Raw genomic sequence first — 17,080 nt, forward strand, 5'->3', positions numbered from 1 at the left:
GAAGCCTTCCAAATTTGATATAACATAATTGAAAGTTGACATTAAGTAAATCATAATGATATCCTCCAAATATGCCATAATAAGGTCCTAAGAGTCTAATCTGGTTATCCATTTTAATGGAAGAGCATAGTAAATATAGATGAGACTGGTAGTGGACGATTTTAGAAGTAAGCTTTAAACTATCTTGATATTTCTAACGTGACTTCACAAAAGCTATCTGTTGCTTACTGGTAGTGAGTATGCTCAACCAGTGCCCCACCGTGAGTTTATTTTTTGGGGTGGCTGTGGGTTGTATATGTTTAATTTGTGTTTTCAAGGCAGATAGCCTGGCTGACCCTGAACTCAGAGATTGGCCTGCCTCTGCCATTGCTTCTTCACCATGGGTTTAATCTGGAACACCAAAGAAGAATTAAAAAACTTAAGTCAGCCAGGCATGGTGATGCACACTTTTAATCCTGTGAGTCAGGACTACACAGAGAAACCCTGCCCCCTCCCCAAAACAAAACAAGGGTTGGGGATTTCAGCTAAGTTGACTTGGATGCTTGCTTAGCATGCCTGGTACCCTATAGTCAAACTAATGAACCAGGAAAATGGGAATGTACTGGAGTGAAACTCTAGAACTGGAGAAGTAGAGGAAAAAGAGTTACTATGTTTAGTCATCTTGGCTATTTGTTGAGTTCAAGGACAGTCTGGGTTGCAGAAAACCATATTGGGGGAAAAATGTAAATACAGGAGTAGCATGTGTAACTAACTGACTCAATTTATTTGTCAAAGCTATTAATGTATGTGCTTTGAGATTTAGAACTAACCAAAACAGAGATAGTAACTCAGACAAATATAAGTGTAGAAAACTTGTCTTGCATTTCAGTTTGCTTGCTTTTGTTTTTTTGTTTGCTTTTGTTTTTGTTTTGTTTTGCTGTGTGGTCTTGGCTGGCTAGGAACTTGAGATCCGCCTACTTCTGCCTCCTGAATTTGCTAGGATTCAAGGCATATGCCCACCCTTACTAGACTTGCATTTTCATTTTTAATTCATGGGATAACCAATAAAATTTAGTACAGGTTCAATATTTGTTGTTGATAAAATATTTATGACTATAAATGTTTCATATTTTTCTAGATCTTAGGAATCGTCGAAAGAATTTTTTTAGATTTAATTATTTTAAGAGTATAAGTGTTTTACCTGCATATATGCCTCTATGCACTTACCTGGTGCTCATGGAGGTCAGAAAGAGGGGATTGAGTCTTCTGGAACTAGATGGCTGTGAGCTATTATGTAAATTCGGGAAACTGAACCCACATCTGCAAGAATAACAAATGTTCCTAACTTCTGAGATCTTTCTACCTCAAGATCTTGGGATATTTGGATATAAGGGATAGAACTAAGGTTTAACCATAAAATTTATGTTATATACAGAATTATACAAGGTAATTTTATTTTGCTATCTCTTCCATGAGATTGGTCATGTTTAGGATTAAAAAAAAATTTATAAGCAGATCTTAGGGGTGGAGAGATGCTCAGTGGCTAAAAACACAGACTGCTCTTCCAGAGAACCAGGATTTAATCCAGCACCCGTGGCAGCTAATAACTATAACTCTAGTTCTAGGGAACATTCTCATATTAATACACATAAAATAAAAATGTTATTTAAAAGAAAACTTAATCAGGTCTTAAGTTTTTAAGTTGGCTTGCTCAGTGTCTGGAGAAGTTGCTTCTGAATAAGAATACATAGCTTGTAAAGCTTTATCATAAACTTGACAATGACATGGTTACTATTTTGCCTTCTTATCTGTTAGGTTTGTGTGCCACTGATTCAGAGTACAATAAGCGTTGATAGTAGTGCTTCACCTCAAGGCAGTTCATCTCGAGGATCTACTCCTGGCTTGAGTCCACTGACTCCTGGAAATAAAGGTGACTGATTTTTTTTTCTTTCTCTTTGAAAAAGTCTCCTTTGGAAATGGGATTAAAAAGTTCTTTTTTTTTTTTTTTTTATGAATTTGAGACAGGACTTGTGGAGGTTAATCTGCATGTGGTAACCCCCTGCCTCTCGAGTGTTGGGATTAGAGGCCACGCCTCTAATAATCTTAACTTATATTATCTCAGTTTTATCTAGATTATTGTGAGTGGTTGGAAAACAATTTTTCTTGTTTTGCTTTTTACCTTGCTTTGTCATTAGGTCTCACTATGTATGTAGTCCAGCTAGGTTTTAATTTTTTCCTGTGTGAGGCAGTGCTTCACTGTGTAGCCTAGACTGACTTGAATTTGAACTCTTTGTTTTTGAGACATGGTCTCACTATATAGTTTTGGTTAGGCTGGAACCCACTATGCTGACCATGAACTGACATGAATCCTGCCTCCAAATGCTGGGATTGCAAATGGGTATAACCAAGCCTGGCTCTTTTCATGCTACTGTGCTTGTATGAAAAAAAAAAAAAAACAAAAAAACAGGTCTTAAAAGGTGTTTTACACTGGAACAAAATGCAGCTTAGCAGCATTGGGAAGCAATGAGGTACGTTATTTTAGTCATTTTCAGCTTACAGTTTCTGTTCAAGTACAGAGAAGCTTGGTATTAATTTCAAGGTTTGTATTAATGTTTGAGAAATTTACATCATATTTTCAAAGGTATATAGTATCTTGATAGGACATATAACTTGAGTAATTTGGTCTTTCTCTCTTAAAGGTGCTTCTTACGGAACGCCTCGTGTGAACCTGGGTTCAAATATAGGTGGAATGGCTACAATCCCTTCTATTCAGCTTTTGGGACTGGAAATGATGCTTCATTTTTTGTTGGGTCCAGAAGTCTTGAGTTTTGCCAAGCAGCACAAGATTGTATTGAGTTTAGGTATTTAATTTTGAAATAATTTCATGCATTTGAAATATTCCAAAACATAACTGTTGGGTGGAAGAGAGGCCTCAGTTTCATAACAGCCTACTAATAATGATGATGAGCATAATTTATTTTCCTTTCTGCTTTTTTTTTTTTTTTGGACACAGGGTTTCTGTGTGTATGTAACAGCCCTTGCTAGCGTGAAACAAGAGCTCCATCTGCCTCTGCTTCCCAAGTGCTGGGATTAAAGGCGTGACCCATTATGACTGGCTGAATTTAAATCTTTTAAGGGGAACTATTTTTAAGACCTTTAAGACTATTTCGGGGGGAGGGGTGAGAAATTTGCTTCATGAATCTTTTTTTTTTTTTAAAGCTTTATTCATTTTATGAGTATATGTAGCTGTCTTCAGACACACCAGAAGAGGGCATCAGATCGCCATTACAGATGGTTGTGAGCCACCATGTGGTTGCTGGGAATTGAACTCAGGACCTCTGGAAGAGCAGTCAGTGCTCTTAACCGCTGAGCCATCTCTCCAGCCCCTGCTTCATGAATCTTTTAGCCTAACTGTATTTGCTTTTCGTGTTTAGAGCCCCTGGAGCATCCACTCATCAGCAGCCCTTCTTTCTTCTCCAAGTATGCACATACGCTCATCACTGCTGTTCATGACAGCTTTGTCGCAGTTGGAAAGGATGCTTCAGGTAAATTAGGGAAGTTTTAAAATTCAGAAATGTTCATTTCTTAAGGCTTTAGCTTGTGTGCTTGTGCATTGGTGTGGTCATACATTTGCCACAGCACATGTGGCTGTCAGAGGACAACTTTTTGGGACTCAAGTTCGCTACCATGTGCGCCTTGGGGATTGAATTTAGACTATCAGGGTTGGAAGCAGGTACCTTTTACCCACCGAACCATCTTATCAGCCACCACTTTAATGGAAGATAAAATAGCAAATATTTGTGTGGTGTTATCTCATTGGCCAGATTGTACACAAAAAATATTTTTTTTCTTTGATGTAACTTGTATTAAACCATTAGAAATGAGGAGATTGGAATGGCTGACAGCATGGTAGAGGCAGGGGCAGGCCATCTATGATAATCTATGCCTGGGTTGTCTATGTAGCACATGCCAGGCATGTCAGAACAACTTAGGAGAAGAAGTCAGTTGTAAAAAGAGATAAATAAGGTCTGGTTCAAGCCTAGACTCTGCATCTTCAGTCTTTGCATTTAACTTTGTGTTCAGGACCCAACAAAAGAAATGTAAAGCCTTGGGTGGTGACTTACCTTTGTAAGGTAGGATTGAGGTCACCCTGGACAGCAGAATGAGACCTTGTTTTCAAACTAGACATGAGTGAGTGTGGTAGCAAACCATCCCGGCACTGCAGAAGCTGAGGCATGGGGTCATTGATTTGAGGCTGACCTGATTTCCAGACCTAGAGCCTGTCATGAAAATAAGTAACTGCTTGGAAAATGAAACATTTTGTTCCATCATACATGCATGTGTGTATTCATGCATTGCCACATGTTGAGGACAGAGGACAACTTTTAGAAGTTGGTTCTCTCCACTATGTGGGGGTCTCAGGATTGAACTCTGCTTAGCAGACCTGGCAGTAAGTGCCTGAACACCATTTCATTGGTCCTTTTTTTTTGTTTTGTAATAAATAAAAGGGTAGGTGTGGGTGTGGGTGTGGGTTGAGGGCCATAGAATCTAGACTGGGGAGACTTGGCATCCTTTGGAGAAAGCATCTTGGTCTGTGTAGCTCTGCTGACCTTGTAGTCTTGTCCTTGCCTCTTAAGTGCAGGGATTATAAGTGTCACCGGGCATGGTGACGGTGTCTTTCTAAATGATTGTTTTCCTTTCTGCAAGAGTGGTGAGTATACAACATTAAAAGGCTAAAAAAAAAAAATCCTACAGAAGGAAAAAGAAGAGTAGGAAAAGTAGAAACATTTATTTTTTGTTATATGATTGGCCCATTGTTAGCATGTTGTAGTCCTTCTTAAGTTTAATTTCTTAAGATGTTTAATTAAAGAAACATTGAAATGGGGGTTTTATAGGTAGTATAAGGAAATAATATTCAAATTAGTTTTGAGTTTGCTGTTTCTTTAGTTTGAGGAACTGGAGAAAATTTTGAGTTATTTTATGTATACGATTTTTGTCTGCATGTATGTATGTGTACTGAGTATGCCTAGTGCTTAAGGAAGTTATAAGAGGACATCATATTCCTTAGGAGTGGAGTTACAGATCTTATGCTAGGAACTGAACCCCATCTATTTCCTTGACAGATGCAGTAGTCAGTGCTATCTGGAAGGAGCTAATTAGTTTGGTGAAGTCAGTTACTGAGTCAGGTAAGCCCTATTGCAGTGCTCCCCGGCCTCCACAGAAGCCCAGGTGCAGTGCTTCCCTAGCCAGTGCTGTCCTTGTTTTGTTGTAATCCCAGTTGGTATCCAGAATTATACTTTCTTAAACAGTTTACTTAACAGGGATTGTTACTTTGTAAAACAATTGTTATAACTCTAGTAGATAATACTTAAAAAAAACATGTTTAGAATTATATTCTTCTTTTATTCTTTGATAGGAAACAGAAAAGAAAGATCAGGTTCTGAAGTTTTGACCCTCCTACTAAAATCTTTGGAAAACATAGTGAAGTCAGAAGTATTTCCTGTATCAAAAACACTGGTAAATATGTTTGTAGATTCCCTCAATGTCTAAGATTGAAGTTTAGTTTATATTGATACTTGTTCAGATGAGATTTGGCACAGACCTTTTGACTTAACAGTTTATTGTGCCATTCAAATATCATTTGAAACCTATATAGTAAGCAGCTGAGCAGCAGTCGGCACTGCAGTGAGGTTAAAGGGCTCAGCCTTTCCCCAATAGTGGAATGAAAGACGTGCAGCTTGAGTTGAGCATACTCTAATGTCTGGAGTGCAAGGTAACATTGTCGTTGACTTCCTATTAAATGTGCTTTAAATTTAAGTAGTAGGTATGGAAAAATGTAATTTTCATAATATATTGAACAAATAACACTTTTAAATTCTGAGTCTTGCCGTTTCGGACTATGACATTTAATTAACACTGCAGAGTAGTATAGTAGATGGTATCAGGGTCTGAGGAGGAGATTAGGTTGAATCAACAAAGAGAATTTGGGCGATTAATTGATTCCTTGGTTCATCAGTTCTGAACTTGGGTTTGTAAAGACAGTGCAGTTGGTTTATACTAAGTGAGTAGTTTATGCTTGCAGAGCGCTCTGGACAGGGTTCACATTAATGCTGTCAGTTTCAGTTTGTTTCCAAAACAACTGATTTGCTTTTACTAAGAATTGCTAGGATTACTACAACTACTTGTTGACCTACTACAAACACAGGAAGACTTTGGTGAACAGTTCAGGAGGCTCAAGCATCTCTGGATTGTAATCAGAGTCAACTTGTAGTTAACAAGCTATTGAAATGTTTGCTTCTAGGCCTATTACAGTAAATATTAATTGCAGAATTTCTCATAACAATGCAAAAAAAGTGTGAAGGTTCATTTTTTTACTCAATACAAAAAGTGGTAATAAGGAGGAAGTTATTTTCTTTATTTTTGAACTTTTAGAATAATGTGAATATATACATAATCAATAAATGTAGTGAATCATGAGTGATGGTCACTTCTTTTTTTTGTGATGGTCACTAATAATAAATTGTCAAATATAGATGACACTGTAAGATTTTTGCTATGTAACACGTTTTCAGGTTCTTATGACTAACTACTGTAAAATCTTTCTTCCTTAGGTTCTCATGGAAATTACAGTTAAAGGACTTCCTCAGAAAGTATTAGGTTCACCAGCATATCAGGTTGCTAATATGGATATTCTTAATGCAAGTATCTTAAATGTAGTGTAGTGATGTGATAAAGATTGGCAAAACAAAAACTTGTTAGATTTCTTAAAAAAATACTTAACTGTATTTGTTAAAAAACTTGTATGCAAAATAATAGATTGCTGTGAAAAATTAAAGATGGCTCTGTGCCAGTAAGTAGATGAACATACTGCCCTGGGTTGAGTAGTGGATTCATTCCAGAAGGAAAGTTTTCTGTTTGTTTGTGTGGAATAATATTAGTGGCTACTGCTAAAATATTTGAAAGCTTAATATCAGCTTGATACTGTGAGAAATTCTAGGTGAGTGTGTTAGTTATGTTTTGTTAGTAATAGCTGAAGCCTCACTATCTGATTTCTTCAAGAAGGCCTGAGATCCAGAGTATAGAGATGTATTTGATATTTATTTATTTATTTAAAATATTTGTATTTACTGTTCATTTTACTCTTCGTGTGTGTGTGTGTGTGTGTGTGTGTGTGTGTGTGTGTGTGTGTGTGTGTGCAATACAAGAGACCAGGAGAAGGTGTCATAATCTCCTGGAGCTAGAGTTAAGGAGCTTTCAGCCATCTGATTTGGGTATGAGAACTGAAGTGTGGGCCTTTGTAAGAATAGAACACTCTTTTAGCCACTGGACCATCTTTTTAGTTTCCTTTTTTTAAAAGAAAAATTGAAGAAGGTCTGTGTAGTTTGCATAAGACTGCTGTAGGTCAGACTTCCTTCTAAAATCTCAAACTCACATATCCCTGCCTCTGCTGCCTATGTGCTGTCGTAGCTGGCTTGTTTGTGTGTTCTAATGACAGGATCTCACTGTTCCACACTGGCCTTGGACTCAACACTCTTGCTACCTCAACCTACTGGGTGTTTTAACTGCAAGTGTGTGCCACTATGCCTGACATTGTGTGTGGTTTTTAGAAATAAAACTGCTGTCATCATAACTGTTGTGATCATACCTTCGATAATTCTAAAAAAGATAAATTATTCATGCTAAAATAAGTCATGTTGAGTGACTGTAGAAAACAAACAGTTCTTTTTAGCTGGATTTGTAACTCTGTTTCCTTCCCTTTGCAGGGAACTCCAGCATTGTTCTTAATCCAGTTAATTTTAAACAACAATCTTTTAGAATGTGGTGTAGAAGATGAAAAGTAAGTCTGTAACTTCATTTTTATTTTAAATTCAGTCATGGTCTCTAAATCTCAGGTTGGCCTTGGATTGCTATGTAAAGAAACTTATAAGAAGAATTTATTCTTTCTCTACTTCCTAACTTCTAGCATAACAGATGTGTATCACTATGCTCTTTGTCTTTGGGTGTTTTTATTTGGACCATATCTGTATCCCTGTCTAGCCTGGTTGTATAGACCAGCCTGATGTACAGCCATGCCTATCCCTGAACAAAGAGATCTGCCTACCTCTCCTGGGATTAAAGCTTGTGTCACTAGTCCCAGTCCCATTCCTGATTTGCGCGCGCAAATGTGTGTGTGTGTGTGTGTGTGTGTGTGTGTGTGTGTGTGTGTGTGTGTGTGTTTTACTTTTTCATGAACGATGATTATATATGGAGGAGATTCTTTGTCTTTTTCCTTTTCCCCCCGAAGACAGGTTTTCTCTGTGGCTCTGGCTGTCCTGGAACTCACTTTAGACCAGGCTGGCCTCTAACTCAGAGATTGACTTGCTGTCTCTGCCTAGTGAGTGCTGGGATTAGAGGCATGTGCCCCCACTGCCTGGTAAATAAATGCGAGTCTCTTTGTTGTAGTTCATAAGTTTGATTTTAAAATTAATACATTTTTTTCCTGTTTAGAGATGTTTTCACTATATGTAATCCAGGCTGGCCTTAAACTTGTGGCAGGTCTATCTCTACCTTCACAGTGCTGGATTACAGATGAAATGGTCAATGGGACATTGTGTTTTGTGATGTGGCTTTGTATTGCAGGCTAGTCACACTATTTATGCTAGAGTCCCAAGTACTGGATTTCTAGATGCTTGCCACCAGGTCTTGTGCCACACAATGTTTTTTTTTCTTTTTTGTTTTTTTTTTTTTTTTTAGATTTTATTTATTTTATGTATGTGACTACACTGTAGCTGACTACACTGTAGCTGTCTTCAGACACACCAGAAGAGGGCATCAGTTCACTCTATAGATGGTTGTGAGCCACCATGTGGTTGCTGGGACTTGAACTCAGGACCTCTGGAAGAGCAGCCAGTGCTCTTAACCTCTGAGCCATCTCTCCAGCCCCACAATGTTTTTTAAAAAGATGTTATGTGTGTGAGTGTTTTGCCAGCCTGTATGTCTGCACCATGGGTATCCTTGGAGGACACAAGAGGGTATCAAATCCTTTGGCTCTATGAGTCATGGTTGGTGACAATGTAGGTTCTAGGAACTGAACCCAGATCCTGTGGAAGGAAGAACAAGTACTCTTAACCCTTGAGTTATAATTCCAGCTCTTGCTTGTGTCATAATATAAAAATTTTAAAGTAGGTCATGTGGTAGAAGCTGGGGGGAATAAATAATAAAACCAACTTAAAACTTCATTGTTTCTTGTGTTTACCTGTTAATTTTGTTAATATATATCAGGATGAACTGGCCATTCTGATACACATTGTTCATATTTTTTAGGTTTTTTCTCAATCTAGAAACACTTGTAGGCTGTGTGCTTTCTGGTCCGACATCACCACTGGCTTTCAGTGATTCTGTATTAACTGTGATTAATCAGAATGCAAAGCAGTTGGCAAACAAGGAGCATCTCTGGAGAATGTGGAGTATGATAGTCAGTCCACTGACGGATGTGATTCATCAGGTAGGGCACATCTGCCATGACTCCCTCACTGGAGTCTAGACTAGTAATTATTTATAAAGGATGCACTGTAGTTTAGGCTGGTCTTCTGCTCGCCATAGTCCCGCCTCTGCCCACTTAGTGCCAGGACGTTATAGGCTTGTGCTTTCATGCCAGTCCAGTCTCCATTCCCCCCTATTTTGGAAAGAGCAGAAGTATGGGTTTAAATAAAAGTATAAATACTGTTTTTTGTTATGTAGTGATTGATTGCTTCTACTTTCCATAGCGATAGGTACTAGTGTAGACCAAACAGTTTCTTACTTTTAATAGTGACAATAATACCTGCTGCCTTTGTGTGATAGTGATCTGTCAGTATCTTACTGTGAGGCCGATACTGGCCTCCCATTTACTGGGATTTTTCTGGCCCATCCTTCCAGTATTGTATCATTTGAATATTTTTGTTGATCCCTATCTGGTACAGTTCAATATAACATGGTCTTTGCTTTTGTTTTCCCCTTGAAACAAAGTCTTACTCTGTAGCCAAGCCGTCTTCATGTCCTCGCTTCCCAGAGTTGGTTTTCAGGTCATGTGCCTCCCACATGCGAAGTTATTATTTTAAATGGCTTATGTGCAGGCTCAAGCCATGGTGCCTCATTTATCCTTAGGAGTGAGAGTTTCTTACATTTAAGTGTTCATAGGTTTTGAGTATTAAGATATGGAACACAAATTAACTTTCATGGCTTCGTTTTGGTATATTCTGTTTGCTTTTGGGACATAGTTCAATTTTCTTTGGTATTTAGGCTGATGACGAGTAATTCATGGGTTGAAAAACTCCACAGATGAGTTTTATGAAAGTCAGCTTCTTAAGCTAGCTAGCACTTTCCTAGAACCCTCACCTTAGCTATGTGGTGGTGCACACCTTTAATCCCAGCACTTGGGAGGCAGAGGCAGGCAGGTCTATAGAGCAACCAGGGCTACACAGAAGAAACGTGTCTCAAAAAAAAAAAAAAAAGAATCCTCACCTTGAATGGTGGTAGAAGCCTTTTATGAATCTACTGCTCTGACTAATGTTTTAGGAATTATTTGAGGTTCTGTGTGTTTTGAGATGTCTGCCTTTATAGCTGTGTTCCCTGGAACTATTATAGTCCAGGCTGGTCTTTGATTCATAGCAAAATGCTATCATTGCTGGTGTACGTAACTTCTAGCTTGGGAACTTATCTCTTTCTCAGTTTATTCCCTAAGGCTTCTGAGAACAACAAAATTTACAAGATCCAGGTGGCGAAAACGAGAATTAATTTCAAGTTTTTGTTGTATTTTGAGACAGAGTTTCTCTGTAGTCCTGGTTGTACTGGAACCCAAACAGTAGGCCAAATTGGCCTAGAATTTGGTGATCTGCTTGTCTCTCTTCCTGGGTGCTGGGATTTAAAGGCCTGTGCCACCAGCACCCAATGAGAATTATGTTTTTTCTTTTAAATTGTTTTATGTTAAGTGCTAGAATGAAGCACTTAGCATAATAAAGTATATCTTCAGGCAATGCTGGGCTGTACTTCTAGTTCTGATAATAAATAGAAGTCTCTGTTGTCAGAATTCTAAAGACTAGAAGTCTTTTCTGTTTTGGAGCCTTCCTCTCAAGTAACAGTGGTAGCCAGCAATCCATGACCTTGAATTGTATCCACATCATTTCCAGCTGTCTTCCCATAGTCAGAATGCCAAATGTTGGGTTTGAGATCACCACACTTGAGTATGACATCTTGATTCTGCACTGGTGTTTATTTTTGTATCTGGTATCTAGGGCTAGAAGTGCCACATCTCTAGAATATATTCTAGTTAAAACACCACTCTGATATATATGAGTTATATATTATTGTTAATAATAATAATAATATAGGATTAGAATTAGTAATTTGTCTAAATTCATATTTTTTGTTTCAGACCAATGAAGTGAATCAAGGTGATGCCTTAGAACATAATTTTAGTGCCATCTATGGTGCATTGACTTTGCCAATAAACCATATTTTTTCAACTCCAACATTTCCCACGGTAAGAACATGTAATGATTGTGTAAGGATTTTGTGCCTTTCTGGAAATACTGTTGTTATAAATGGTTAGCACCAACCCTGATTTTTCTTGAATTTATGTTTGTGGGGTGGAGGGAGAGAAGGGAAAACTGGAATAAGGATTTGGGTTTTGGCCTTTGACTTTTGACCTTTGGTAATAGTGCTCTTCATGTAGATTGTAGTAGAGAGGTGTAACGGTTCCTCTGACAAATGAAGTGTGTCATTCTTAACAGACATAAGAGATGTATTCATCCTGCTATGTATTTGGTATGATGGTGTCAATTTGTCAAATTTCTTTTTTGTTATTAGGGTACCATGAAAACTTTACTTAAAACTTGGTCAGAATTGTATAGAGCTTTTGCTCGCTGCGCTGCTGTGGTGGCAACAGCAGAAGAGAATTTGTGCTGTGAAGAACTTTCTTCTAAAATAATGTGCAGTTTGGAAGATGAAGCCCTTTCAGTGAGTACATTTTTCTTTTTGAAGATAACATTAAAAAACTTAACAGTTTATTGAAACTTCTGTATAATAGAAGATAAGCACGAGTGTTTATTACTTTAGAGTGCCTCTTTTCTCTTAATATTAACCCTAGTCTAAGCTTTTCTTAACAGTACTTCTTTGGGCTATAGCTCACCTTCCGTGCAGGTTAGCTGCCCATTGTTGAGAAGCACATTGTTGAGTGCCTAACTGGGAAGTACTTATGACCATGTATTTGTAGCATGAACAGTAAACATTCTTTTTGTGTGTGTTTTGAGTCTTGACTGTTGTACTGTGGCTGTAGTAAAATTTTCTGATTATCACACTTAAATTTCTTCTTAGGACTTGCTGTTCTTGGACAGGATTTCTCATGTTGTTGTAGTAATGGTTGATTGTATTGACTTTTCACCATATAATATTAAATACCAGCCGAAAATCAAATGTAAGTATTGTCTTTACTTTTGTTTATATAGTATTTCATAGCTGAAATTTCAGGGGAAATTCTTACAGCCAGCCTTTCTTAGTTTACTTTACAAATTTACCAGAGTATTTTGCTAATACCAATTAAGCAAATTTTCAAAGTAGAGAAACATTCTTAGAATTGTCTATGCATCTTTTGGCTAGATTTTCCAATGGTAGTCATGGCTGGGTGCACTCCTAAATTCTGGCAGTTGACTTGGAGATTCACAACATAGTGGGCAACATAGTGAATGAGTACCAGGTCAACCTCAGCTACATAACATGACTCAGTCTCAAAGGAACAAGTTGATTTTAGTATTTTTTCCCAAGGTAGAACTATCCCCACCCCCCCCCCCCTTTTTTTAAATTGTGTTACTTTTGTTTGAAAGCACGATAGAGAAAAGTGAAGATCAGTGTAAACAGCTTGGAGTATTTCTTCAGTGTTATGTTTTTTACAGATGAGGCACTTGGCCAGCATTTTTTTGTTTGGTCTTTCATTTGAACTTGCCATATTACTCAAGGCTGGACACATTTTTAATTTTTTTTTTCTGTAATAGAAATACCACAAAACTAATGTAGTGGTGCTTTTAATTCACACCTCATTCATTTCTGATGTTAATATATACTGTTGATTGGTGTCAAAGTTTCCATTAATTTAGCTGTATTGTGGCTACTGTAAAAAACTGTGAATATCTCCCCCACCCCACCCCTTTGTTTTTGTTTTTTATTGTTAGCAGAGGCAAATAGCCCAGGCTGGCCTATAACTTGCCACGAGGAGGAATTCATTTATTTTTGTCTTTTATGTGAGACAGTCTACTGTAGATTGTCTACGGCATGTCCTTTATTTCCGATTTTTCTGTCCCTACCTGTTGATTGCTGGGATTATCGGCATGGTGGTTTTGTTTGTGTTACTAGGGTTGCAGCCCACAGGTTTGTGCCTGATGGTCAAGCAGTGGACCAGCTGAGCTGCATATCCCTAACTCCAAATACCTTGTTCTTAGGAAGCCTGACTCATGACTTTGTCACATCACTTGTTAATGCAGCTTCCTAAATCACTATGATATTTTGTTTATTTAAAACTCTTTTGGTGGACAGGATCTCACTTGGTAGGCTAGGCATAGCTTGGAACTTTAGAACTTGTGAAATTCTAAAATTTGTTGGGTGATCCTTCTGAGATTAAAGCCACCATCCCCCCCCCCCCGCACTCTGATATTTTAAGTGATCACACTGTTTTCACTTGATTACATTAAATTAGTTTGTGTCAGAAATCAGTTGATTTCTTATCAGTTACATCGTAAAATCCCTGTTTTAAGTTGTCATTCTCACAATACTTACCTCATAGTTATTGAATAGAATTACATTTTTTTCTACTGGAAGTATAGAAAATAAGTTCCCTTATAATTGCTTTTGTTTATTTTTATATCTTTACTCTTTTTTGTGTGTTTGTGTGTTATGTGTAGTGTTTGCATATGGGTTTCAAAGAAAGTCTATGTCTGGTGTTTTCCTCTATTAACAGTGGTTTTCAACCTCTGGGTTATGATGCCATTGGCAAACCTATTTCTCCAAAAATACTTAACACTACTTTCCACAACAGCAAAATTACAGCTATACTGAAGTAACAATTAAAAATGATTTTATGGTTGGGGGTCACCACAACATGAACTGTATGAAAGGGTCAGGACATTAGAAAGGTTGAGAGCCATGGCTCTATTTCTTACTGCCTAGTTTTTTTGAGACAGGATTTCAGTAACCCTTGAGTTGACTTTATTGGCTAGTCTGGGCACCAAAACCCCCCACCCTCATAGTCTTGTTCCTTTTCCTAACATTGGGATTATATAACATGATGTTCAACCTCTTCCGCTTGTTTGTTTTTGCCTCTTTTGTAGATGCTGAGGATACAGACTTATGTCTTCATGATCATATAGTAAACATTGAGACATTAGTCAGTTCTGAATTCTTTCCTTTGTACTGGGGCATACAACTCAGTGCCTTTACTTACTTGTTAAGAAAGCTCCACCTTAGTATAGAATGATATCTCTTACAATATTTTGACATATTACTATTTATAAGTTCTGCAGAATGTTCAGCCTTGTACTTTTCTGACAGACTGGTATTATTCTCCCTAGAAAGAAACATAGTTCTTTTTTGTCTGATACTAGGATGTAAAAACCCAGAGCAGTGCATTGCTGCTAAGTTACATTGTTTCTGGATTCATTTCCTGAGGACATAGATGAGGATGTTTTCTCTGTTAGCTGTTTTTGTGGATAAGTTTCTGCGCACAGTCAGATTCTTACAATTGTACTTAAGCAATTTAGAGACCTTTATTGCTCTTACTCTACCTACCTACCTACCTACCCACCTACCCACCTACCCACCTACCCACCTACCCACCTATTGATCAAATTGGTCAGACCACTTTTTCCTTACATCCCTTGTTACCTTAGCCATATCCTGGTATCTTAGTGTCAAAATTGAGAAGAGTTTCTGAGTAGCAGAAATTCTTTTATTTTAATGTATATGTTGAAGAAACTGCTTCTAGATGAGATGATTGACGTTTTTTTAGTGGCAGCCTTGATTTCAGTTCATCATGAGGCTAGTAAGGTATGAGTTAGACTTCCTTTCCCTTAAACCTGAGCTCTCCCAAAGCTTGATTGTGTTACAGAAACGGGTAATTTTGAAATAAGAATGACTTTCAGGGCAAGAGAAATGTGGGTTTTGTTTTGTACATAGAATCTGGAGACTAAGAGGGGATGATAAGGAAAAATGTGTACTTTTAAGATAAATGTTCCAGTCTAGAAAATAGGTACTGGAAAGAATTTCTCTGAATTCTTTCTCATTATTTTGCAGGGAGTAATGAACTGTGTGTGAGCTAGGAATATTAGTTTCTAATAAAAACATTTATTATTGAAAACCCATAGTTTAGCTTTGTTACTTTGGTCATGTATTTTGGTAATTGTAAATGATTTGTTGAAATTCTGAGGTATAGAAGAAATTGAGATGTACTCTATATCTATAATTCCTTAGAAATTCTTACTTTGATTTCTTGAGATCTGCCAGCTCTTTTCCACTGAATTTGGATTTTATTTATACTAATGCTATATCATTTGAAGGTTTATTTGAAGTTTCAGTTAACAGCAAGAACATGTATATTTGATGTATTTAACATTTAATTGCAAAGTATAAAAGTGATAGTGACATATCAAAGTACTTAAGTTTTTAATCAAGCCAATTATGTCTTAGCACCACAGAGATCTTCAGATTGGTCCAGGAAGAAGAAGGAGCCCCTAGGGAAATTGGCTTCTTTATTTAAGCTAATCGTGAGAATCATCGATTCTTTCCACACTCTAAGCCTCAAGGAAACATACTCTGATACACTGCTTGCTATTGGTAACTCTATCATTAGCATGCTTTCCAATATATTTGGACATATTTCTTTGTCGTCTATGATCCGAGAAATATTTACAACTTTTACAAGACCCCTGGCTTTACTCTATGAAAATTCAAAGTAAGTATTTTCAGCATATTCATGTTGAATTAACTACATTGATTTTTTTAATGTATTTCATATGTTATATGTCCATAAATGTATGCACATCCATGTAGGTGTAACAGATTGCTATCTTTTATTACTTTATACCTTTCTTGATTTTTCTAAACAGGGTTTTTCTCTGTAGCCCTAGCTGTCCTGGAACTTGATCTGTGGACCAGGGTGACCTCTGCCTCTGCCTCCTAAGTGCCTAGATTAAAGATGGCTGCCACCACCAACTGGCTCTACTTTGCCTTTTGAGATAGGATTTCTCCACGAACTTGGAGCTCACCAATTCTAGTTCCAAACTCTCAGAAGTGGATGCTGGGGATTCAAACTCATGTTCTCATGTTTTTACTACCCAGCAATTAACTGAGCATCTCTGCTGGGCCCTGATGTGTATGTTAAACATAATAACTTCGCTTTTCTAAATACTTTGTTGTCTGGAACACTTAAAAATCAAAAAATTATAGGGAGGAATGGCAAAATAATAAATCACCAGACCCTCAAATCCACTCCAAACCTTACATAAAGAAAAGATAGGAGATAGGCAAGTAATTTCCATGAACGCTATTTATCTGTTCTGGGCATTTTTAAAATTTTATTTTTTAAACGTTTATTACATACATTTACTTCATGCTTATTAATATTTGGCATCTTACTCTTGACATTTTATACTAGTATGTGACTGTTTCACCTTAGTTTTGTGACTGTATTGTTTCACTTTGAGACTTAGTTTGATAAGTAGTGTAGTGATAACATTTAAAAATAGTAACTATCTTACATCTTTATTCCCAGGCTTGATGAGGTTCCTAAAGTGTATACTAGTTTGAACAACAAGGTAAGTGGACAGTGTCTATAAAGTAGACCTTATCAATGAGGACAGGGTATGGTTTAGGCAGTAATCTTTGTATACATTATATTATTGTTGCTTTACACTTATATTTGCTGTGTGTGCATATACATATAGTGTCAGACATCAGAGCACTTGTGCAGGATTGGTTCTCTCTTACCACGTAGGTCCCAGGGACTGAAATACCTTCTCTCCTTGCTGTTGATGTAAAAATATAAAAAATAAAAAATGTTGATGTAAAAATATAAAAAATATAAAAGGTATAGTTGTCT

General features: G+C 37.2%; 1 protein-coding gene across 8 annotated transcripts in view; it reads left to right on the forward strand.

Annotated features, from left to right (window-relative positions):
• The window catches only part of Rif1 (replication timing regulatory factor 1), a 53,238-nt gene that overhangs the window by 13,726 nt on the left and 22,432 nt on the right, over positions 1-17,080 (forward strand). For 7 of the 8 annotated variants that reach the window (XM_087650595.1, XM_087650598.1, XM_087650599.1 and 4 more), the window contains 13 exon segments: positions 1,795-1,909; positions 2,679-2,840; positions 3,414-3,524; positions 5,103-5,165; positions 5,396-5,496; positions 6,591-6,677; positions 7,743-7,816; positions 9,283-9,463; positions 11,372-11,479; positions 11,806-11,955; positions 12,313-12,412; positions 15,670-15,934; positions 16,754-16,796. In XM_087650595.1, coding sequence (XP_087506721.1) covers positions 1,795-1,909; positions 2,679-2,840; positions 3,414-3,524; positions 5,103-5,165; positions 5,396-5,496; positions 6,591-6,677; positions 7,743-7,816; positions 9,283-9,463; positions 11,372-11,479; positions 11,806-11,955; positions 12,313-12,412; positions 15,670-15,934; positions 16,754-16,796 — 1,560 coding nt within the window. 8 annotated transcript variants of the gene reach the window in all.

This window comes from Rattus norvegicus, chromosome 3 (assembly GCF_021556685.1).
Source record: "Rattus norvegicus strain SHRSP/BbbUtx chromosome 3, alternate assembly SHRSP_T2T, whole genome shotgun sequence".
Lineage (NCBI taxonomy): Eukaryota > Metazoa > Chordata > Mammalia > Rodentia > Muridae > Rattus > Rattus norvegicus.